At 36.6% G+C, this 25871-nt stretch overlaps 1 protein-coding gene across 10 annotated transcripts in view; it reads left to right on the top strand.

Annotated features, from left to right (window-relative positions):
- The window catches only part of IQSEC1 (IQ motif and Sec7 domain ArfGEF 1), a 315077-nt gene extending 292971 nt beyond the window's left edge, over positions 1-22106 (top strand). For 9 of the 10 annotated variants that reach the window (XM_048957702.1, XM_048957701.1, XM_048957700.1 and 6 more), the window contains 6 exons: positions 1683-1808; positions 4363-4462; positions 7624-7785; positions 9056-9232; positions 16070-16119; positions 17418-22106. In XM_048957702.1, the coding sequence (XP_048813659.1) occupies positions 1683-1808; positions 4363-4462; positions 7624-7785; positions 9056-9232; positions 16070-16119; positions 17418-18023 (1221 nt within the window). In that variant the 3' untranslated portion in view covers positions 18024-22106. The remainder of the gene's footprint in view (positions 1-1682; positions 1809-4362; positions 4463-7623; positions 7786-9055; positions 9233-16069; positions 16120-17417) is intronic. The other variant, XM_048957708.1, reaches the window with a different exon arrangement.
- Positions 22107-25871: the final 3765 nt, after the last annotated feature.

Genomic DNA, 25871 nt, shown 5'->3' with positions numbered 1-25871 from the left:
ACAGTCAAGCAGTGAATGTAGTATTCTGAAATCTGATAGCCTTCTGCAAACTTGATCCTGATGATTTTTTTAAATCAATTATGATTTTATCAATATAATGTGCTGCATGTTAACATCTTCACTCAGGACAATCCAGGGAGGTTACTTAAAAATTCCATTTGTTTGCCTTCTATTTCTTACTTTTTTTCTTTTTTTTTTTCTTACTTTTTTGCCATGTAAGTAATTAAAAACATTCAGAGTTAGCTTTCTATTCTGTCTTTGTTTCATGGTTGCATGTCTAAGAGTATCACTGAATTGTGAAAACCAACTGAAAGATGTTACCTTTGTGAAGTATGGTGGAAGGGAATCTTACAGGATCATCCATTGCTATGAGTGAAAACATTTTTTATAGTTAAATTTCAATACCAAGCTCACTGTAGTTGTTTGCAAGTCCATAGAGTGGGTGATACCCTTTATGTTGCAATAGCAAATTTAAGTCTGCCATGTACCTGGAGGCAGGGAACAATGAGGACATGCAACTTTTGTTCCTGCTACTTTTCATTGAGAACCCCCATAAACTGATCAATTACCAGAATAGTCAGTCTGAAACCATTGATTTCCCCAGCATTCTTCACAACATTGGCTTCTTTATAAAATATCAGATATACTTTTTAAATCCTTTTCCCTGCAAGTCCAGGGAGGATGAGTAATTAAACTAATGCCATAGGTAAATTAAGTGCTATTAAAATTTTGTCTGTTAATAGCAGCTGTCGTTTTATTTGGAAGGGATGATTGAAGTGTCATCATACGAAGTGACAACAATCAGGAATAAGGGCAGATAAAAAACACTAAGGTTTTTTCCACTCTACTCTTTTTTCCTGCTCACATAGAGGAAGAAGCAGCTTTAATAGTCTGACTGCTTTTGTTTTCCTAGTAAATGCCATCATTCCTATGCGGAATCGGGAATTATAAGTAAATACAAGATATAAATGAAGTACGTCCAGTTACTGAAGAGTATTCTCTACTTGAAAATTTAAAGGGTTACTCTCAATATTGTTAACAAAGCATAATCTTTTGCATTTGAAAGAAGTGAAGTCTCACTGGACTGAAAAATACAGCTTTGGCGATAGGTTCAGCAGGCATTTCTAATAAAAAAAATGGAACATAATTCTTGGTTTTGTTGCTGGCGTGAGAAAACAAGCCATCCTGAAAGTGCATTTACTATCCTAATATCACCTTTTCCTTTGTGTCAGGGAATGAAAAACCTGACTTAACTCAGTGGCTGACAAAAAGTAATCTACAATGTTGCTAAATTTGTCATCTCACAGAAGCTGAAGTTGTTTCCTATATTGATATGTAAAAATGATCAGGAAAGCAGCAAATAAAATGTGCTGTGAGCTTAATCTTGAGTTCTGTTAAGGTTTTATTGTTTTCACAAAGTAAGGATCTACCCCTAATGAGCCTTCCACTGGCATCCAAATGCAGGCTGTTAGAATTGATATAAGGGTGTTCTTGAAGTTTGAATGTCATGCAGTTTGTAGCATAGAAATCTTTTTTTGGCATTGTTCCTCTTTTATTGAAAAAGTGTAATGAGCTTAGAGGTAAAAGATATTTGAATTATTCATAAAAGACTCCCGGTATGAAAGGTCCTCTTCTTTGGCTAAATATTGCTATAGTAACCATGAACTTTTGTATTACCATAGGTCCTCTCCCTACCCCACCGAAGGCTTGTTTGCTACTGCAGACTCTTTGAAGTTCCTGATCCGAATAAACCTCAGAAGCTTGGGTTGCACCAGCGAGAAATATTTTTATTTAATGACCTTCTTGTGGTATGTATTTTCAGTTTCAGGGGGTCTTGCTTCATTTTGTTTTGTAAGATTACCTTTGCTAATGCTAAGATTCAGAGAGGACTGATGTTTTTCCTTTTTACTCAGTGTTAAACCTGATTATATTACAAGACTTATTCTGTTCATGTGCTTACGCTGAAACTAAATTTTGCCTGTAATTCTCACCATGCTTTTGTGTAGGAGTAAGGACTCTGATATGGGAGGCCTTTACTGAACTATCACTGGGTTGTTCATGGGATTTTTACCTATTGCTTATAAAATCTAACACATTTTTTTTCTGGAGTAATCTGGGGGACAAATGACTTCTTCTCTTTTCTCAGTGTATGCTTTTACTATCTCTGGGGTTGAAAAGACCTCTAGTGTGGTATTCAGAAATGCCTCTGTCTGTGAAGTCAGCAGCAAGAAGTGCATGAACATTCCTAGAAATAAATATCTTTTACTCTGAAATCCTGCAATCTCAGAATGATTAATATTTTTTTTCTTACTTTTCTTACTTTTTAATTCTTGATTTTCTTCTTAATTTTTCTTCTTAATTTTCTTACTTTTGTTCACTATATATAAATTATTTTTAAATGGAAGCCTTTTATTGATTACTGCAGTAGAGCATAAGAAAGTACTTTAAAACAATAGCTCTTATTATAAAGAACAAAAATAACCTCTAGCTTAACTGTATCTCTACGGAATGTCTCCCTTCAATAAATAATGAATTCCAGTTACTTGCAGAAAAACAAGATTATGTATTTCTGTGGTTGTCGTGGACGTTGTATGAGCCAAGCATGTTTATTCACTGAAACAGGAATAGGATATATAAATGTGAGTTTGGATGTAAATTGGTAAAGTGCTGTCATCTTCAGGCTGCTAACTTCTTGTTCATTTTTATTATCTACTTAGATGCCTGTAATTTTATCAGAATTTTCTGTAGGTCGTGTAGAAGAGATTTGTTAGTTTTAGTAAAATGCTATGGAAAAAGCAAAAAATTAGAAAGAACTATTAAAAATCAATCTCTTGATATTGGAGAGTCATTACCTTCACTACTTAGGAGAACCCCAGAACTGATGTAAGTAGGGTTATGTTACTTGTGTTGTAGCAAAAAGTAAAGGTTTCCACAGACCTTGGAGCTTTTGTTCAGATAGGGGCTGACAGGGTAAAAATGGCTTCATTGGATGAGATGGTGTGAGACAATATTTGGAGGTGCACAAGTGGAAGAGGCTTGGAAGATCACACTGCAGGTGAGAGAAGGGCTAAGAATTAAACTTGGGTTGAGAAGTCCATACCAATGGGCTGTCTGTAGTCAAACTGAGAAGAAAGCATGAAGGAAAGTATGGTAGCAGTTAATTTCTTTAAAAGGATGATTTTAAAAAATATATGTTTTTCCTAACGTGTGCAGTGTAGAATAAAAGTGAGGCTTTTTTCTTCTTGAATGTAGAAAAGTAGAGTCCTGGAGAACAGAAAACACAAGCTTTGCATCTGGATAAAATATTGAATCCTCTAATGAGAGAGCAGTACTTCAAAGCTAGTACTTCAAAGTGGAAGGAAGGGATGCCATTCAGAGGGACCTCGACAGGCTGGAGGGCTGGGCTCGGGTGAACCTGATGAGGTTCAACACGGCAAAGTGCAGGGTTTTGCATTTGGGCCGGAAGAACCCCAGGCACCTGTACAGGCTGGGAGGAGCGGTCCTTGAGAGCAGCTCGGCAGAGAAGGACCTGGGGGTCCTGATGGACGAGAGACTGAACATGAGCCAGCAGTGCGCTCTGGCAGCTCGAAAGGCAAATGGGATCCTGGGCTCCATCAGGAGAGGGGTGGCCAGCAGGGACAGGGAGGTGATTGTCCCTCTCTACTCGGCTCTTGTGAGGCCCCATCTGGAGTACTGTGTCCAGGTGTGGAGCCCTCAGTACAAGAAAGACATAGAGATTTTGGAAAGGGTCCAGAGGAGGGCGACTAAGATGATCAGGGGGCTGGAGCACCTCCCCTATGAGGACAGGCTGAGGGAGTTGGGCTTGTTCAGCCTGGAGAAGAGAAGGCTGCGGGGTGACCTCATTGCAGCCTATCAATACCTGAAGGGAACCTACACCCAGGAGGGGAGTAAACTCTTCAAAAGGGCTGACAACAGCAGGACTAGGGGAAATGGTTTTAAGTTGAAGGAGGGAAGATTTAGGTTAGATGTTAGGGGGAAGTTCTTTACTAGGAGAGTGGTTAGGCCCTGGAACCTGGCCCAGGGAGGTTGTGGATGCCCCGTCCTTGGACGTGTTTAAGGCCAGGTTGGACGGGGTCCTGGGCAACCTGATCTGAATATGTATGTTTGGTGGCCCTGCTAGGCAGGGGGGTTGGAACTACATGATCCTTGGGGTCCCTTCCAACCCGGGTGATTCTGTGATTCTGTGATTCTGTGAAAGCTAGTTTTTTGTTTCTGGGGTAGCAGCAGATTAAATACATAAGTTGAATTATGAAAAAAGAAAGAAATAGGAAGTTAATTTTTGGAAGGTTATAAATGCATGATAAAAGGGATATTTTACATTATTTATTTGGTAACTTTTAGGTGACCAAGATATTTCAGAAGAAGAAGAACTCTGTTACATACAGCTTTCGACAGTCCTTTTCCCTCTATGGCATGCAAGTTCTTCTTTTTGAGAACCAGTGTAAGTCTTTTCTCTGTTTTTGCATGATTTTGTGTATTTTAAAAAAAATAAAAAAATAAGAATTGTATAAAACAAAAGGCTGGACAGGACTTGATTCTAAATTTAGGAATAAAATTGCTGTGAGTTGAGTTTAGTCCTGAAGGTTATAGCCTGGTGTCAGCATGCTAAGACTGCTGTTAGACTGATAGTTGTCAGAATCCAGATCTAACCAAATGTGTTTTGTGAACACTTGTAAATAATGGTATGGTTGTAAAAAAGCAAATAAATTGTAAATGTTGCTGAATCAGTGATACAATTAGTTGGAACTCAGTATATGATAATAATGACTACTATAGTGTTTTCTGTAATTTAAGCCACTGTTTCATATATTTTCCTGATTTGGTCTTACCTTTGTGTCTGCTACCTACTCAAATATAAATCCAGACAGAATTAGGCAGAGATTCTGGATTGAAGTTTGGATTTTCTGCCACCTTTTTGTTTATGTCAGCTATAATCTGCATAAATCCAATATTCCCTAGTGCTTTCTCAGTCTTAGCTGTCAACAGTCCAACAAAAATCTAGTGTTTTGCTTATGCTCCTGCAATTTTTAAAGCCAGAGGCAATATCTGTAATAATGTGGCTATGCTCAGTTGTCTGCATGGTTCTTAGGGAGACAGTCTATTTGATGAAACCTCAACTTTCATGATAAATTGGATACATTTCAGTTTGACATTCAGTAGTTCTGTGCTTCTCTCTTGTGAAAAGCTCTTATATTCATTTGTCCTTGAAAATGAGCTCCAGTGCTCATCTCACTCAAAAGAAATTACTGTTTTTTATGAGTTAAAGCATCTGGAGATTTTGAATGAGAAGACCTCATAGCAGTGATGTAGCCTATGAGTTATTTTTATGTAAACATCTTCATTCTTTCTTTCTTTCTCTCATGCATATTCTATGTAATATAAAATTCATTTTTAGAGAGGAACAGCAAATATTTCTGTACTGGATTCTACTGTAAGTAGAAGAATATTTCCTCTGATATCAGTTAAAAAAAAAAAAGAAAAATACCAATAAGCATACCAAGTAGGAGCACTTTATTCAAGTAAACTTAAAAATATCTATAGTGAGACCTGGAGAAAATGATTTAATTCTTACCAGCGAACTGTAGGCAGTTGACTGAGACACTTCAGTAGATGTATTTGGGTTTCTCAGGTAAGACATTCCAGAAGATGATGAATAAGTGAGCTGATTGTACTTCTAATATTGCTGTCTCTTGGGTAGAATGCAGTGATTTTTCACTTGGGAAAGAAAAGTATTGTTCTTGTCTGATTCATAACATTGATCATCTCCATTTTCCCTGTTCCAGTCAAGCTTTAGGGTATCTTGGCCAGAGCCATCATTAAACCTGTGTAGCAGCTGTCAGGACCAGCTGATTTCAAGTGAATGAAATCCAGTGTAATTAAAGGAGAAGCAACAAAAATACTGGTTTGTCTACTAGTGAGGTTGAACAAAATGATTTGAGTTAATAATAGAAATCAGCTATGTTGACAGGTGGATGAGCTCCATAAGAGAAATTATGTCATTTATCTCTAGGAAATAAGTAGACCACAGGGAATATTTTACATTTTCAGTCAAAATCACTGAAAATACTCAGGACAGGTAAATCTTCTTAGAGAGAGTATATCTAAAACCCATTAATACTTATGTCAGTGCTTCCTGATGCTTAATCAATGTGTTGTAGGGAAGTATCATTTGGAAATAAAACGTTTTGTTTGAGTAATATGTGAAGTTTTGTAGTTTATTTATTCTTCTGTGAAGGAGCTAATGTGACTGTTTGGAGTTAATAAGTTTCTTGCTCAGTTTCAAAAACATCTTTTCTTCAACTAGTATACTTTTTAGACTTGTTCTCTGGATATCTGGTTTCAGGGTTCAAACTGATACACAGTGTTATATCATATGATCCACTTCTGTAACATTACTTAGCATCAGACTCCACTGTAGTTTTGGCCATTTGTCTGTATTCTGAGTGACAGCAGCTGCAGAATACACAAGACAGCTGTCTTATTTGATGAAAGATAGCTGGTATTGTCATATGTTTAGGAGAAGCAGATTAGACCCTGGCAGAAGCACTAAATTCTTCCTCCCTCCTTTTTCTCTGTGTCCCTTGAAGCTTGGGGTACTTGGCAGCTTTTTTTTCACCTGAGAGAACAGTATGAGAGTGGACTAGTACTTGCACTTGCTACTCAATATTTTAATTCTATATATTGTTGAAACCTAATGACTTTGAGGGAAGACACTACCTTACATCATCAACTGGTTCTTGAGTGATTTTTTTTACTACATGGGGTCACCTGGACTTCAGATTGCATACATAACTAGAGATGTGAGTCAAGCAGTGAGTTAAAGAAAACTTTGTGAATTGGGATGCACGTTTTGAATTTTTCTGACATCCTGTCTCTGGAGATCTGTGATTCAAGAAAAGGCTGATTCTGTTGTCTGTAGCAGAGCATGTCTTCATTATATACTGTCTTTCTGTAAATGAACCTTTTATCTCAATTACAGAATATTTTTGTGTAGCTGTTAAAATTTCTAGCCTCATACAGCGGAAGAGACAAAGAGGGTTTTTCTGAAAGTTCTGCTCTTTATATGATGGTGCCCACAATATGGACTATTTTACTTCTCAGTATGCAATTTCACAAGTCATTTAAAATTAAAAAAAAAAAAAGACAATTAAGTAGGGTGCCCAGGATGCAAAATTACTAGGGAATATTAAACACTACATTACATGCTAGTGTGTGTCTGTATTCTTAAAAATGTTGACAGCATGAGTCAGTTTCTAGTACTTGAGAAATATTTGAGTAGTCTTTACACAGCAAACTTAACTTGATTAAGCTAGGTAATGGGATCTGTTCCATGAAATAAGACTTATCAATCCCTCTACGTTTTTCTTTCTTTCTGTGATTTTTCTTCTATATTTTACATGATACCTTAAGGATAAAGACTGCATAAAGATTGCCTTTCAATATTTATTCTGTATCTCGACAGTTAAGCAGTTTCATAATGTCTTACAAATTTTTGTTTTTCCATGCCCTTTGACTTTTACTTCCCTGATTTTGTCTCCTATGTTAATTTAGAGAAATAATCAAAGCTTTGGTATTCACATTTTTCTTCACTCTTTCTTCTAGATTATCCCAATGGCATACGGCTCACATCAGCTGTTCCAGGAGCAGATATCAAAGTACTAATAAATTTCAATGCACCAAATCCTCAGGACAGGAAGAAGTTTACAGATGATTTGAGGGAGTCAGTTGCAGAAGTTCAAGAAATGGAAAAGCACAGAATAGAGTGTAAGTACGAAGGTACATATAGTAGAGCAGTTTCAAACTAATCAGAGTAAGAAAGTCTTTAATGTCTGCATAGCTCATTAGAACTCCTCACAACTTCAAAATAACTTAGTTTTTTTCCATGGCTTTTATTCCTAGAAGAAGAAAAACACAGTGATCCCTTAAACTTCAAACTTCTAGGTTTATTTACAGTAATTTAGTGCAATATAGATGCAGTGGACGGTTAGCCTGGACAAGCTCTAAATAGCAACAGATTTATAATTGTTAGTATAAATTACATTAAGAATGTAAAGAGTAATTTATGTGACTGAAATTTTTGACGACAGCCCTTCAGATAGTTTTCACTGAATTTTTCTGCATGCTGAAGGGAAAAAAGGCCACCCAGAGGGACTTTGACAAGTTAAAGAGGTGGGCCCATGTGAATCTCAGGAAATTCAACAAGGCCAAGTGCAAGGTCCTGCACAAATACAGGCTGGGTGGAGAACAGTTTGAGAGCAGTCTTGAGGAGGACTTGGGGATGTTAGTTTATAGAAAAACTTAATGTGATTCAACAGCGTGCACTTGCAGCCCAAAAGTCAACCATATCCTAGGCTGCATCAAAAGTAGCATGGCCAGCAGGGCAAGGGAGGTGACTCTTCTACTTTGCTTTTGTCAGACACCACCTGCAAAGCTGCATACAGTTTTGGGGCCCTCCAACATAAGAAGCACATGGACAGTTGGAGCAGGTCCAGAAAAGGTCTCAAGGATGTCCAGAGGGCTGGAGCACCTCTAGCACCTCTCCTGTGAAGAGAGGCTCAAGAGAGTTGGGGTTGTTCATCCTGGAGCAGTCTCCAGGGAAAGACCTTCTGGCCTTTCAATAATTAAAGGAAGCAGGGAGTTGGAACTAGGTGATATTTAAAGTCCCTCCAATCCAAACCATTCTGTGATTCTGCTTTTTTTCCTGCACTTCCACATTTATATTCCTGTATTCTCTTGATTAGGTAGCTTTCATACAAATCATACATACATATTTTGCTGGATTTCATGTGACTGTCTAATCACAGAATTTTATCTTCAGTTTTTCCAACAGAGTAATAGCCATTCATCCTGTATGTTGTGCTTTAAAGCTGTTGGTACAGAGCTAAATTTCCTCTCAAATTTATCATCTACCAAAATGAACACTTAGCTGTTATCCACAGTATGTATGTGATCACATACAGAAATTGTGATGTTACTACACTGCTTCATTACAGCCTGTAACTATGAATTGAAAAATTATTCTCTTTTGTTTCAGCTGAGTTAGAAAAACAGAAGGGAGTGGTGCGTCCAAGCATGTCTCAGTGCTCCAGTCTGAAAAAAGATTCTGGCAATGGGACGCTGAACAGAGCTTGCCTGGATGACAGCTACGCTACAGGGGAAGGGCTGAAAAGAAGTGCACTGAGCAGCTCCCTTAGAGACCTGTCTGAAGCAGGTAAGCACTGCCTATATTTCCTTGCTTTGACTACAGCATGCAAAGATGTGTGATTTATGCATAAGTCGCAGCTCACAGTAGGCCTTAAGAACTGAGCACTGAAACTTGAGTAACTTACAATAACACCGAAACTACAAACATTTTTAATAGCTCCTCTGTCATACTTTGTGTTTAATTTGTTTGTTTTTTTACCCTTGTTCTGTTGAGCCACAATTATTTGAAAACATTTAAACCATTGTAGATTGCTATATATACTTTAAAAGGAGAGTGAAGACAGTGGAAAAATTGTAAGTGCTTTATAGAAGAAATGGTTGACTTGCGCTAAGAGTAACCCACTTAGTTTACCTTTCTCTTTTTCTTCTGCTTTGCTTCTTCCCTTGATAAAGTAGGCTTAGAAACAAAGAAACTGATCTCTGTGTAATAATTGCTTTCCATGTATTTTGTGCTCAAGTGTACCTGTGTTACCACACTGATGAATGAAATTGAGTGAAGCCCTACTAAATTCTGTTTAGAACTATGTAATTCAGTTATACAGTGTCCCCAATTCTATCTTATTATTTTGCAATTCAAGATAAAGTTCCTAATTCTTGTAAAAGAGGTGAGTGTGAAATATTACTGCCAATATAATGAAAGAAACCATTCTGGAAAAGAATACTGATATCCCACAAAGCCACTCATGTTTCTAAAATTTATTAGCTGATTAATATGGCTAAGGACTGGAAAGGAGTGGTGGTGGGACTTAAAAGCTAAAGAAGAATGAGGAGAAAGTTTGGTACGTGTTATTTTGTGATTTGTGTGTGTAATGCACAGCTGCCATACCCATGGTAATACAGGCTACCGCAGGTAGTAATCGTGTGTTTCAGTGTTAAATGTGATTCCTGTCATTGCAAGAAGTCACATCTGAACACTATGTCCAGTATTCAGAAAGTACTTCTAGAAGCAGTAGCAACTACATTTTTTATTTTCTTTAGTTCGTAGTCTGCCTTGCCTAATCTGATTTGTTCTTTTAATTGCAGTGATGGTTTACAGTATAGCCACAATTTCAGTACTGTGTCTGTCTTTGGTAGTAGACGCTCTCTGTCTTTTTCTTTTTAACGGAGGAATTGATTCTAGCTGCAATGAATAAAATCTAACTAAAATTATAGCCAATGTTTTGTGGGTCTATGTATGTGCATACAAGTATAGAGAGAGTGAGCTCTTTCAATTGTTTTATTCTCCATTTAGACTTTCATCCTCATGCCCATTTGCCTCATATGAAAGACCTAGGGCCTTGATCCACAGTGAAGTTGAAGCTGAATATTTTTGCCTGATTGGCTTCAATGGATTTTAGATCAAGTCACTAAGTCTTCACCACTACTATATCTCAGATTTGAGGATACGTTCATCATCCCTTTTTGTTGTTTTGTTTTTATTTCACTAGAATGAGAACTGCCATATTGTTAAATATGTGAGTTCAGTAGGTATGTTTACACATAAATGTAATTCTTAGTCAATTTTTTTCATCTCAAAGAAATTTTTCATCCCAGTCATTAGAACGTTGCCATAAGTTTAAATTCATGTTCTGGGTGTTATGCAATAAACAAGTACTCATAATCATGAAAACATCACATTTCAACAGGGCATGCATACATTTGGCATGCTTATTACTGAAAATAACTTTTTTCCATGATAAAATATAGAAATCATTCACAGACTGCAGGGTTTATCAATGAGTTAAACCCAACTAAACTTAATTTTAACAAGTTGAGAATTATGGAGAGTTTCTGTTTGGTCTTGTGCAGTGCAACTGACTTGAAAAATGACATGTTACTTGCTTTGTTATTTCATATAATAATTTTACTGCTCTTATACCAACATTTTCTACCTTTTCTCAGTAACTAGCTTACATGTGAGGCTGACTTGGTTTTGATGTGGGAAAGATGATTCAGAGTAACAAATGCATCACTTTTAGTTAGCAAGTTACTGTGTCCCAGAGATACCATATGAGAGTACTTCTGTAAAGAGTTGCTGACTTAGGTGGCCTCAAATCTTCTTTTTGTGGTATGGAAGATGGAAAAAACAAGGAGAAATGAGGAGTGGGACTATTTGGGATATGTGTCTTTCTGTAGGATGTAAGTGACTTTTCAAAAGGGTCCTTTCTTATTAAAAAATAAGTAATTAATGTTGGAACTCCCTGGTTACATACGTTTGGAAGAAGGCAGATAACTACCCAGTGAACATTGTAAAAGCAAATAAAAACATTTAAAGATTGATTCAAGGAAAGGGGAATCTGATTGAACTGGGTGTGTATATGACAAAACTGTATTTAAAAACAAACAAACAAACAAAAAAAAAAAAACCCAACAACCAGTCCATTACTCTCAAAAAGATGTCACAACAGTGAACAGTGGCTGTAGAAACAGACTTTACATTTCTTGTCTTGGAAAACTATGTGAATATATAAGCTTAGGTCTAATAAGTGTCGATACCATAACGATTCTACCCTTAAGCTGTAAACCGTAAGGAAAAACAAGATTTCTCTGTCAGAAAGCAAACGTCAGGAGCCACTTTCTGAGGTTAGTCTTCTGTGCTTTTGCCGTGATAGTTTAAATGGTAGTTGTGAAAATGATATGAATGAGGTCCTGATTTTGTGGGTAGTAGTGATTGCTGTGGATTGACAGTTACTTCCAAGGACTAAAAAGCATAATGTGGCAACCAACTGCTCAAAGGTGTGAATGTGTCAGAAGCACTTGTGCTCTATTCTTTCTCAAAAGAAAAGAAAATGGTTATTTTTACTACATGTTCTTGAGCTGTAATTGAGGAAGAACTGAGATTTTGTTCTGTAATTTTGAATTTTTAATTTACATTAAAATATTAAACAATAAACAGATTCTAATGCAGTTGTAGCTGAGTTTTGTGAAATCTAGTGGAATGATGACCTTTTCACTACTTATGCAATATACAGTTATTTCATTAGTAGATTTAGAGGAAGATGTGGAAAGTGTAAGTACGTGGGAAGATTGATTTGTTTGCCAAAGCATGGATTAAGCTATTTGATTTTCTGATTTTGGATGACTTTGGGCTAGTCAATCTGAATGCCAGTGGTTTTTCTGTTCCTGGAGGAGCTAGTTCTTTCACATTGGGCTTACAGCAATGAGCACTAGTGGAAATCAAGCTTTATGCCCTTCACTCTCAATTTTTAAGGTGCAGATAATATTTATTGCATTGGTTAAAAGGTTATAGTGTACTGAAATCTGCACAGAAGTGCAGAGTGGTGTAGTGGTTACTACGAATATAGATAGTGTTTGTTTCATAATCTCCTGAGCAGTGTCAAAACAATCACAGACCAGTAGAGATCACTTTTAAAAGCATTTGCAGTAAAGCAGTCCCAGCATTAAAACAATTCTATCTATATACTTCATGTAGTCTCATTTGTTGACTGTTAACTTTTTAAAATATTTCTTCCTGTGTTCAGGGGAAAAGGTTTCTCCATCTCTCCCCCACAGACATACAGTTTCATTTATTTATTTTCAGAATAGTTTATTGTAAATTGTAATTAAAAAAAGATTGTAAAACTTTTTTGCACTGTAATCCCCTTAAAGGGACTCTGGCTTCATGCAATTACGGGATCTCCTAATCTGTTGGCTCAATCTGTGATGAGCTGGTGCATTCCCTTGGCTCTGTCCTCATTGGATGTAGGCAGGGTTACTCGGTTATTTTTTTCCTCCCCCACAGATTTTGCAGCATCTTATAGAATACCAGCAGTCTTTTCCTCCCTTACCAGAAGAGTTTTCTGAGCAGGGAGAGGTTTTCCCTTCATCTTGTTTCTATTGTTCAATTTCCTTTTCTTCAATGGAATAACAATAGTAATGATCACTATATAATTTAGTAATTTTTAATAAAATAGATTTTTGTGAATCAAGGTTTTTTGTGATTTGTCCATGTCAGTACCAAATTATTCTCTAGATATACTGTATAAAGACACCTCATGCTGTGTATGGCCACCTTTGTGTCCACAACCTTTGTCTTCCGGAAAAGACACCATTAGCTTTTCCAGTGAAGGAGGTCAGTAAAGTCACATGTAGTTATGTTGTATCCTCACAGCCTGGAACTTAATCAGTATTTTGAGAGTAATCTTTCTGAAGAAACCCAGCAACTGTTTTCACAATTGATCTGTGATCACAGTATTGTAGCTGCTTCACACAGAAAACAAGATGAAAACATTGATGTTGCAAAGAGACATTTCTTTCTGAGAAGTGGTCTCTGTGGATTATCATTAGAGAGTATTGTGTAGATAATTTTGAGCCAGTTATGTTGGTAGTATCCATTATATCTGTAGCTAGGTAGTTGCAGATTCTGCTGCTGCTGTGCATCTCAATTTCACAACCTGTGTAGTACAGTCAGGGTAATGACTCATTGTTAGAAAAGCTGCTAAATTAGTTTGCTTTATCAAAAAGACCATTTAAAGTTTTTTTCCAAACTTTTTTTTCAAGACCTACAAAGCCAAATTGTGTATTTTTATTATATCACTGTACTACATTAGCTAACGAATCTTTGTATCAGTACAGTTGTTCTTACACACAATTCTAGCACAGTCACCCTTTTCCTGAAATGCAATTTGATCTGCTACTTTAGAAAGACATTTTTAGATGGTTTGTCATCTCAAAGGCCAGAGTACAGTCTTGTATAAACAGACTGACAGGAGAATGCTCTGGAGGATTTTGTTAATATCTTTCATATTGTGCCGTTGGCCAATGCGGAATTGGGTTCAATTTGTTTTCAAGAAAATAAACAAAGTTTTCTGTGTAGGGATAGTGCCTATCTGTGGGAAGTTACAGGCATTTAAATTAGGATTTTCCATTTGTTCTTGGCTCGTACTTCTGTGCCTTGATTCTAAGCAAAAATCCATCTGTCTCTTTTTGTCCATATATACTGCATTCATGGCTATTTCATTTAAGTACTTTCACTCCCACAGTATGCAAAATAGATTCAATTTTCCTGTTTTCTTTTATTTTTGGCCATACCTAATGACTTATGGCAACTGTCAGTCTTGCAATATTCACTGCTAAGTTCAGAGATGGTTGTCTTTCTCTGTTTTTGTGTAAACAAGCAAGAGTTATTTGAATGTTAATCTGTACTAATCCCTCTAGCAGAGCAGAAAAAGATCAAAGCCTGAATAGAAGTGAAAGTGAAGTATTGTCATAACCATGAGAGGGTCAGTTATGATTTTGATGAGTCTAAAACTTGCAGCAAGAGATGTATGACAGACTGTCTGGAGGGAGCTGCTGAAAATTCCATCAAACATACAAGATGACCAAATCTCTCTGACGACAAACGCTTTTCCCTGAATTTAATGTCAGTGCAGGAGGTTGTACTCATGAGTAACTCTCAGTGATAATGAGAGGATTAAATGTTGCTGTAGCCCAGAGAGAACAGTAGCTCTTAAGAGAAAGCTGTATTGCAGGGCTGCATCCCATGACTAAATATGTCAAAGTTGTGTTCAAAGATCCAACAGTCTTGGGTTATAATCTTAGATCATACTGATCCGTAAGACTTACGGATGTTCTAAACTTGTCTCTGAGAGGACTTGTCGAAAAGCAAAGGCAAACCTCCCAGGAGCCACTACCAAACCAGTCCCAAAGTTCTTCTGAACTATCTGCGATACACAACAGATATTAGGGGACTCTGGGGCTTCTAAAGGTGAGGATGTGTGGCTTGTAGGGTCAGTGATTCTGAAATTCTCACATTTCTCTCCAAAATCACCTGTTAGGGTAGGAAATTCTGAGGTCAGCAACCTGCCAGTACAAAGTGGAGATTCACTGATAGTTGGCATTGCAGGAAAATGGCTGTACTGAGAGAACATATGTATCTACAAAGATACAGATTTTACAGCAGCTTGAGAGACTGGCTATTCTTCAGAGATTAGCATTGTTTATAATCTTTCCAGTAAAGTATTTTGAAACTTTCATAAGCAATGCTCAACAACACATCTTTGTAAAAATGCCTAGTTCCACTGCAGCCATGGGCTTCTCTCCCCTTTGAAATGAGACATAAAATCTGGGATCCTGTGTCCTACATATAATCATTGAGGTATTCTGGTTCTTTAGGCAAACAGCCTGGTATTTCATGTGTAGCTGTAGGCAAATGACTTGGGCAATCTGAGAGTGTTGAAGCAAAGAACAGGTCCATCAAACTTAAATGTAAAGCACTGCACAGCAAAACAAACAAAATCTAGCCATAATGTCAAGACAGATTCCAGTTTTATTTATTACTCAAAAATTAAGTTTAGTTTCTTTTAAAACATCATGAAAGCAGATTATATGAAATCCACTGAGTTTCAAAATTGAAATGCTGAAACTGATGCCACTGGCATTCCCCCCCAATGAAGTTCAGAATCTGCCAATATTAGATTACGCATTTAAGCTAATACCACCCCACGAATATATATCAATGCTACAGGTCTGTAAAGAAAACTTCATAAATAATTAGATATCAGGAAATTGAACAACTTGAAATTGTTGCTGGTCAACATCATGACCGTACTGCTAAATATAGATGTTAAGATACATGTGTGTTAGGAGTTGTACAAATTGCAATATCACACCCCAGTACTTACAGTTGATTCACAGCAGAAATGCCTTCTAAGTTACAGTCAGGTACAGAAACTTAAATTAACTAACAGCCTTAAAAATCTAAGTTTCTGCCTCAGGAGCTACTGTACCAGTCCAGTGCAATGTTAATTCCCCTGCAGCCCCCCAGTAGCATTTAGAGACTCCTCTAGCGATTCAGGGCAAGCGGCTGTTTTTCACCTGGGTCTTGTCTCAGTCTCTAATCTATGGTGTTGCATGTCCTGGGCAGGCAAGCGTGGGCGACGCAGCAGTGCAGGATCGCTAGACAGCAATATGGAAGTAAGTAGGAAGTTACTGATGTCTAGCTGGATGTGATGATGTGCATTTCAAACCTTTCTTTTATATACATATTTTTTTGCTCTTTTTTCTTCTAACATATAACCTGCCTGCCTCAAATAAAATGCATGCCTAGGCTACTCACTTTGTATTCTTCCAGCTTAAAAAGCACTGACAGCTTGTTTTAGACCAATGCCATTTTTTGGTTTGAGCTAACCTTGTTCCCTTTGTTCCTGCAAGCATGGTTAAATGAATATGATGTGTCCTTTTGCCACCATTTCAGTCTAGTCCCAGCTTAAAAGCCCACTTGCTCTTTGTTACAAAGTACACTGTTCTTGCTGTTTGATATTTAGCTAAAACTATTGATTTTCATGCTCAACCATCCCCATTGCTTATTTTCTAGTTCAGTGTATGCAGTCATGACACCATGGAATTGCACAGATAGGGCATGGGAGGAAAAAAAAAAAATTAAGACAGGTTAATTCAATGTGGATTTCATGAGATTTCATTCATCTTCAAACCATTTATATATACTGTTCATGTCTGAATTCAGCTTGCAGATTTTTCTTTTTTTCTTTTTTCTTTTTTTTTTTTGTTTGCTTTAGATAGATTGCAGTTTAAGTCTAGCACATTTTGCATAGTAAATGTTGTGTCCCATATCTCTCTTTACAAAATACAAACCCAAAACTTCCAGAAACTAAATAGATCATTCCAAGCTAAATAATAGAAAACATTGGACCACAGCTCAGAAAACAAAGTCACATAGAAAACTTAGTGGCAAAAGTGATGTGGTTCCATTTAACACATAATTTAGAGGTACGCTTGAGAAGCAGCATTATGGTGTATAGTAGTAAAATACTACTATTTAAATAAGTTTAAATACTGTTTTTGAAATCTGAATTGTAACGTTTGCTGCTATGTGTTTAACCTTTTAGGTTGAGTTAACTTTTTTTGTTGTTGTTTTTAAAAAAGCAAGTATGGTAATTTTTAAGTATTTTAAAATGTATTTTTCATTTAAATACACACTCCTAGATATTTTGTCATGCTACTTTTCCGCAACATTTTTCATACCTAAAGCAATAGCTTTCTATACTAAAGTGTTAATGCCTATAAATGTCCCAAAAAGGGCACGATTGCCCTGCTGGCAACTTAGAGAAGTTGGAAATAAAATTTTCCTCGAACTCTTTAACATATTCCACCCATGCGAGCACTGAAGGAGGAGTTTGTGGGTCAGTGTGAACTTTTTCTTTTAAACATTTTAAAATTTTTTTTAATTTTTATTTCTATTAATTTCTTTTTAGGGGTCCATCATTAGCAGTCCTCACATGCGCCGAAGAGCTACATCAACCCGAGAGTGTCCATCTCGCCCTCACCAGACTATGCCTAACTCCTCCTCACTCCTAGGTTCCTTATTTGGTAGTAAAAGGGGAAAGCCACCTTCCCAAGGCCATCCACCATCTGGCTCATCACAGCAACCTCCACACCCTCCAGTAATCCCGCATCAGCAACACTCACAGCATCCTTCAGCCATGCATCATGCAGGGCCAGCTGAGGGACAGACCCAGGCACAAGTACACTCTCACCATTCGCAGTACTGTCATATGCAGCAGAACCCACCACCCTATCACCACCACCACCACTATCACCCTCCCCAGCACATCCAGCACCCACACCAGTATCACCAACACGTGCCCCATTCCCAGCATGGGGCACACTCCCAGCATACTCCTTACATGCAGCACCCCCACGCACAGCATACGCACTCTCCTCATCCACCACTGCCCCCTCCACACCCAGGGCACTCTTCTCATCCCCAGCACACTCAGCATCACCATGGACCGCCTCCACCTCCGTCCACTTCAGCCAGCACTAAGCCCAAACACAGCGGCATCAGCACAATAGTCTAGAACATATTGACCCTCTTAATAACTGTAGTTTTAAACACAATTACAAAAGCACTTACAGGAAGCAACAAATAATATTGTCAGTTTTTACCTAGACAAACAATTAAACTGAGTTGTGTGAGCTTAAAGGCTTGCTGATACTAAAAATAAGTCAAGTTAGTGCAATCAATACTGGTTTCACTTATCTATTCCATAGATGCTTACCATCTGGTTAGTTCTTATTTCCAGACTGCCTTGAAAACATGCTGCTTGCCGAATATGAGTAAATTACCTTTTACACCAAATCCCTTGACAATTTTACTTGCAGAATAAAAACATAGTCTATGATAAAAGGAAAAAAGTGATACAGAACCAAGTGTTGCATTCTTGCTCTTTTATTGTCAATGGGCAAAAAATAAGTAGACCTGATATGGTTGATGAAAGTACGTAAGTAAACTTTATATAATATAAATATATACATATAAATATATATATATATACTGTATAGTTAACATTTGTGCTTGGAAAGAAATTTTTTCAGTCCACAAAGCTAGCAATATAGACTTTACAAGGAATTCCACTTACTTGATAGGACAGTATTATAGATGAATAGCATATGAAAGAGTAGACCAAAAACACTAAATGTTAGAAATAAATTTCAGACATTTCAGTATTTTCATTAGAAGTCAGTCCTCTGGACTTGCTAAGATTTCTAAGCAATCATTATTAAATGTGCCAAGTAACATAGCATTTAATTGTTGTAGTCAAATACTGCTTTGTATAAATCCTTATTTTATTAACATGATATCATACGTAATCAGTATTATAACTGCTCTTCTATTTCAGGTAAGCAAACTTGTTAAGATGCAGTAATTATATGGTAGCAATGTAAGGGATGACCTTTCACCAGTGGTCATCTTCAAGCATTGGTCACACAAATTTAGACACTTTAAAGGCTGTGATAACTGTGAATTTACATGATCCACATTTCTTTTGTATGCATATGTTTTAATGAACACACATGAAGACTTATAACAGGTGCATGTATACACTGCAAAAACATTCATCTCAAACATGAAAATTGCAAACTTCCATCTTTCTCAGCTACTTTGTTTCCTGTTTACCATAATTTCTTATTTTTACCCCCCTGTTAAGCTGAATTCTAGTCTGAGAGCATTTCCAGGTGGAAGTGCTCTAAAACTTGAAGGTTTGTTTTAGAATTTAGTGTAGGGTTTTTATATATATACTAAAGAAAAAAAGATCTGTAATTCCATGTAGCCATGCACTAGCAATGAAGTGGCTTCACCATTTTTACTCATCACATTTGTTAGTTTGAAAGTAACCAGCACTCAGCAGGCTGAGTTTATGCTCAAACCCTCACTTTCATAGTCCAGTTAGTTGCAAGACATCACATAAAAACAGGCTGTGCTGTTGTTGCTTATGTGTTGTAATCAGACCATTTGCAAATTGATATAAAATTTTATCCCTAAACCCTGTACAGTTACACATGGCACCTACTTTGTAGTTTCAGCAATTTGAGCCACTGCAAGAACTTTACACCTAAACAGTAGAGGCAAAGGAATCAGAACTGCAAAACTGTACCAGCCTAAAAGCAAACCTTGAAGAGGATGAGCTCTGGAAAAAATTCCAGTGTGAGATGGGTAAAAGTAAGAACAGTAGTCAATTTTATATTTAATAATATTTTTTCAGGAATAACGAAGAAATCAGTTAAAGTGGAAAGAAGTTAAAGTGAGACTGAAGTGAGAATAAGAGAGTAACCTTCATATTGGCTTGTTCTGCCTTGTTATGGCATCTATAATATTTGGGGTGTGTGTAATTTTTTTTCCCTTCCATACCATTGATATCACAATACCAGCAAAACTGCAAACTCAGCACTTTGTTAACCTCCACAGAGAGCAAATACAGCAATCTAGAGTTTAGCCTTTTGTTTAAAGCTGTCCATATTTGTTTCCCACGCGTGCAATATTTTCCCATTCTGCTCCTTCTCTAAATTGTCTTCATTAAAAGAAAACAAGTGATTGCATTATGATTTTTAAGTATCACTCATACTAGTCTAAAGTCTGCGGCTAACCTTAAGAGGGCTCCTACAGGTCCCCTGAGGCTCTGTTCCTTGCAGTTTAAAAAAAATATATACTGTTCTTATAGGGGAAAGTAGAACTGTCTGCATGTCATCTAATGTTATTAGTGTGAGGCTACACTCTACATATTGTATATTTGCAAAATATATCAGTGTTAACTGTTGATATTAGTTGAAGTAAAGTGATAACATATTTCAATATGTAGACTTTTCTTCATACATCTGTACCAATAGTAGAGTCTAATTGTAATTTATAGGTTGTTCCAGAAAAGATAGAGTCATTTGGTGACAAATATCTTTCACAAACTGCATCTTTCGATTGAAATGGAGGTAAGAGTGCTCCTCTTCATTGAGTGGCAGAGACTGTATTTGTTTCAGATGCAGAGTTTTAATGTAAAATTCACCATATACTGTGTAAATGCAGAACGTTCAGTAACAGCTGAGAGGAAAATCTGACTCAAGCTGTGTTACTCAGTTAACAGTGAAGACCTTAAATCTCCCAGATCTGCATTTGCTTTGTTTCAAAACCCCTTTCATTCACTTAAATTAGTCAAATATAAATATTCTATACTTACACTGTAAGCCACATTTTAATGCTCGATCACTGATTTTCCATGTGCAATCAACTAAATGTTCAGAAGAATCACAACTGTGCATGCAAAAAACATTTGCAAACGATTTCATCTGCACGTGGAGAAAGAATTTGTGCCTACCTTTTAAGGTGCATTAAGTTGCATGTGTAAAATCAGACTATTTTGAGACTAGTTTAAAAAAATCAGGGTGGTCATATAGGAGCACAGTAACTGTAAACATTATTTCAAAACAATAGGGAGAAACAGTGGACTCGATTATTTTTTTTTAAACTGTATTAAGGGTTTTAGTATAACTTCTCTGATTCCATTCTTGGTTAACAGTTGCTTAGAACAGTGTGAGTCATGTCTAGAACAGGAAAATGATAGTATTTGAAACACTGTGCGGTTAAAAAAACTAATATATATATATATATTTTAGCCTGCAGGCAGGTATAAAATTGAGATTTTTTTTCTCAAGTGCCATTGCCAAATAAAAACTGGTACAGAGCTGTGTAGAGTGACCATGTTTCTCTTTTCCCATTAAAAAAATGCGGCAAAGTCGTATTGCTGATTTGAAAAAATGAAAGGGAAGCCTAAAGAGTGAAGGTGTGGCGACAAAAATCTTTTCTGGGACAACAATTAAATATATATTTGGGGTTTTTAATTTTCTTTTAAGTTAAAAATGGAAATGTGCAACAATGTAAAAACAGAAAACAGAGTTCATCCTAATATAATGTACGTCTTGTATCGCTAAAAAGAAAAAAGTCTAACATACAGTGTAGAATGATTTTCCCATCATGTACTGCATGCAGCAGAAGCCTCTTGTTTCTTGATAAAATGAGCTGAAAGACAGTCAGCAGATATTTAAAAAAATGAATCTCTAGATGTTGACTTGCTGTTCCATATGAAGCTGTGTGTTTTCTGCAGTTAAGCATGCATTTTGCTGTTCCGTTGTAAAATACCATCGCACTTCTTGCCTGCAAAATGGATTATTGTGTATATATTTAAAAGAAAAGAGGAACCAATAACAAGATTAAATTTGGAAAATAGAAAAGGGGGTGGTGAAAATGGGACCAAGTAGGGGGAGTAGACAATTCTCTAAATTGTACATAGTGTGTAAATTAGTATTACTCTAAGTCTGCAGTCACTTGGAGGTTGCCTACAATACCTATCTCCTGCTAGGAACTAAAATCTGCTTTGAGTTGTATTAAACTATTAGAATTAGGTGTTGAATGCAGACTGTTAAAGACTTCAAAAACAATTACACTTACAAGAAGCTTCTGTTCTGGGGAGGCTTGAGACCCCTTTTGTAACTATGGGGAAGAAAGGAGTGCTTTCATTTTAATATGCATTTTGTTTGTAAGTAGTAACAGACCCTATTGATGTAAAACTATAACTGTGATCATGTGGAGAAATCAAATAAATCATTTAAAACTCTTTGTTTCTCATCTTGTGTAATCCAAGAACTTTAATTATTCAGACATGAAATGAAGGAAATTCCTTCAGGTGCTATCCTGGACCCTCTGGGTCGATTTGAATTCTGCTACTCTTTTCAAAGGGGTCAAGGTTTCTGTCTTCATCTCAAATTAAAGATAAGTTGTTGGAAATAATGGCTGGTACTGTGAAGAGTGTGGCCACGTCTCAGTAGGCCTTAGGTTTTTTTGGTGGTACTGTGAACATACTTAGTTCTGAAGTACTATAAGGGGCAATAAAGAAAACACCTAGATCTGCAGGCAACACTGAAGAGGTTCTTGTGTAATATTTTTTGAAAGCATTTTAACATTGAAAAATAGTTACCATATTTTGAATTTCCTTAAGCGTGAGCTGTCCAGCATGTTGGACTGATCCCATTAATCTTTTGGCTATCACATTTCCATAGGAGTCCATGTTCAGATGATTGCCTACCCTTGACGTATGTTTCAAGTTTGTCCTTCCCAGGGGTATGTTCTTCATTTCCTAAGTGTAATCTACGTTCTTGAGATCAAATAGAGAGTATTCATTGCTTCTGTGTACCTGTTGGCAGAGAGCATCATATTTCAGTAAGTGATGTAACGAGGTAAGTGCTATCCTGTACTTGTACCTGTTGTGTTTGTTTGCTATGTCTTAATGTACACCATGACACTTACACCGCTAAGCAGGCATGTTTGACTCACATGATGTTGTACTTCAGCAGATACTTCAGATGACAAACTTTGGCATGTTCAACTGTTTTTACTTTTATTCATTTCCTATACTTCAAATGAATCACAGTGCATCTAATGTCTCAGTTAAAACTAATGCTTAACTGTCAATTTAAGTGTTGTTTGCTTTTTTTTTCTTTTCCTATGAATTTTAGGAGATTCTTGAGTTGTTTTGAAGGAATAGTCAACTAAGACCTTTTCTGAATGGCTGTTTTTTCAGAAAGTACATTCTTGATCAATTTTTTTTTTATGGGTGAGTACCCATCTATCTCTAGACACTATCAATGTGTTATCCCTTGGAGCTGTGTGACACATTAAAGTAGAGCTGATACTATCACACAGTCTGTTACTGGTAATAGAAGAACTGACAGTGCTGCTCTCCATTGGTCTTTCTTTTCCTATTTTAGAAACCATGATTTTGAGAACTTTGGTATATTTCTGCCGTTGGAGAAGCCAAGTAGTCTGAATTCTCTAATTTAAGAGAATTCAGAAATAAATACTGGTATTACTAATAATCTGTGTTTTTTATTGTTCCATCTTAAAAGTAGGGCCTAAATAACATCTCTAAACGTTTTCTTACCTCAACTAAGACTATAATGAAAGCATTTATAATCTGGCATTACTGAAGAAAAATAAACAGCCGAAGAAAACATCAGTGTCAAATGCCATTTGCATGACAGATTTGCACCAGCTCCAATAATGCTCAGCAACTTATTAAAAAATAAATGTAAGTTAAGCATATGATAGTCTAATGCTCAGTTATTTAAGTTGTTAAAATTATTTTAATATCCTTGTTTGTTCAAGGTGCACATCTTATTGGAATTGCATTCCTCAAATCTTGCTGATAAGAACTTGTATGTGCCTACCTAATGAAAAATGCCTTCAGTCAAGAAGCTTTTGCCTTCGTACTGGGGATAAGCAATTTAATTCTAATATTAAGGACGAGGCCAAGGTTTTCTGGTATGAGTTGTAACCAGAAAACACGAAAGTCTAAGATTTGAAAACTTCTCCTAAAATTAGCCTCGTGTTTGTCTACTTAGGTGTTTGTGTCATATGTCAGTACACATCTTGAATGAATTTCTTGCTAGTGAGTTTTTCTGCAAGTATTCAAACAACTGACAGAATTATGATGCTGTTAGCATTGTGTGATAAATCATATATGTACTGAAACATTTGTAGAAGAACATACTTGTACTTATAGTAGCATGCAAGAATAAATCTGTAGTAGTGCTATGACTGCATTATGTACACCTTTTCAAAAGGAAGCATATTGCATCTCTAGCTAGCTTACTAGTCTCTTAGTGATTTTTGCTGCTATATTTTGTTGATATAAAATTCCAAGACAAGAAGATAGTATGATGCAAAAATTGCTTTATCCTAGGTATATTTTTAATAACATTTTGTTTTTGTTTTTGTTTCCTACTATTTTAAAAATTAAAGCCAAATTCTGTATTATGTGGCAAAACTAATCAACTTCAGGAAGAGACTGGTCGTGAATGTTAGGATGTTTAGATTTCTTTTTTTTTTTTACCAATCATATAAATGCATATTTCTATGATAAAGTGCTGTAAAAAGCATCCTCTTTATTTAGCACTTTGTAATAACTGAGGTGTGAAATAGCATCATGGTTGACAAGGCAGAGGCAGCTCAAATAAATCACACAAGCATACAAGTTATCAGCTCTGTGGTAAAATGGCATACAGTTTTCATTTATTTCTTCACAGTAAAACAGAGAGATATAAACAGATATGTATAATGAGCAAGGAAAAAGCACTCTTTTAATAAGATGAATGAGGTAAATCCCTCCTGAGAGAAATTAAATGTTATGCATGCATAGTGGAAAATACTTTGTCTTTACAACTTCTCATTTCTGCTACAAAAAATAGATTAAGAAGTGTTTGACAAAGAAATGTGACTTTTTTTTTCTTTTTTTTTTTTTTGGCCAAAGGGAATGGAAAGCAAAAGGACTGTGCAAGTGCTCTGAGTTAGAAGGCTATGCTATTCAGCAATGGTATCAGCAATGGTACTGTGGCAACTCATGGCTGGAAATTAATTTCATAATTAGCGCTATGAAATTGTTTCTAATGAGGAGCAATCTGATTTTCAGACATGGAGCTGCATCGTATTTGGATCCAGCAGTACTGAATACGTGCAGCCTCTGCTATGCACATGATCACTGGACTGACATGTCACTTCCTTGAGCCATACAAACCAGCAGTCCTTGTCCCTCACTGTGTCCCCACAGCTATGCTGTAGGTCAGGCAAGGGAGCAGGAGAGAGCATGGTGCCATTTGTGCCTGTGGGAAAGGAATGCTGCACTGGGAGGGTAGGAAAAGAAGCAGAGGAGTGTGTCTTTTGCTGAATGCTTGACCTTGACAGGACTCCTGTGAGCATCTACCTCCTCTATAAGCTCACCATGTGCTCTTGATTGATTTTTACTTTCATTTTACTGGTTAATATTTCCTCCCAAAACAGAGAAGAAAAGTTTGTGAAACGCTTTTACTTAATTCATCATGTAGTTTGTTGTTTTTTCCATCTTTCAGGTAATTCTGGCTCTGCTTCAGGCTCTGATGTTACCCATCATGGAAAAACAAACAAAGAAGTTAGAATGGCTATAGTTTGGAGTACTTCTGTTGTGCTTCAAAACTAAAGTGATTAAAGCTTAAAAGAGTAATAACAAGAAACACCCTCTAGCCCAATGGAAAATGTGTACTGAGTTAAAAAGAAAATTTTATGAACCATCCTTATTTGAATTAGAATACTTTACAGAATAAAATGCTGAGATAATTTAGTGCTTCTGTAATGAAGATTGCCAGAGTTTTGGTGATTTGCCTCTGTAAGTTGTAAGTGCCACTGTAAGATGTGGGAAATCCCTTTCACTAATGATGTGCATTCATTTCTTTTTCTCAGATACTTCTCATGATAGCCATAGTTCAATTCCAGATGCACGCTAACCTGGACAAACATTACACAGTGACACCATTAACATCCATGTTTCAAATGTGACATTACTCCCACAGCA

Source organism: Lagopus muta, chromosome 11 (genome assembly GCF_023343835.1).
Source record: "Lagopus muta isolate bLagMut1 chromosome 11, bLagMut1 primary, whole genome shotgun sequence".
In the NCBI taxonomy this organism is placed as follows: domain Eukaryota; kingdom Metazoa; phylum Chordata; class Aves; order Galliformes; family Phasianidae; genus Lagopus; species Lagopus muta.
The sequence above is the reverse complement of the archived record's forward strand: the minus strand, read 5'-3'. Positions and strand labels throughout refer to the sequence as shown.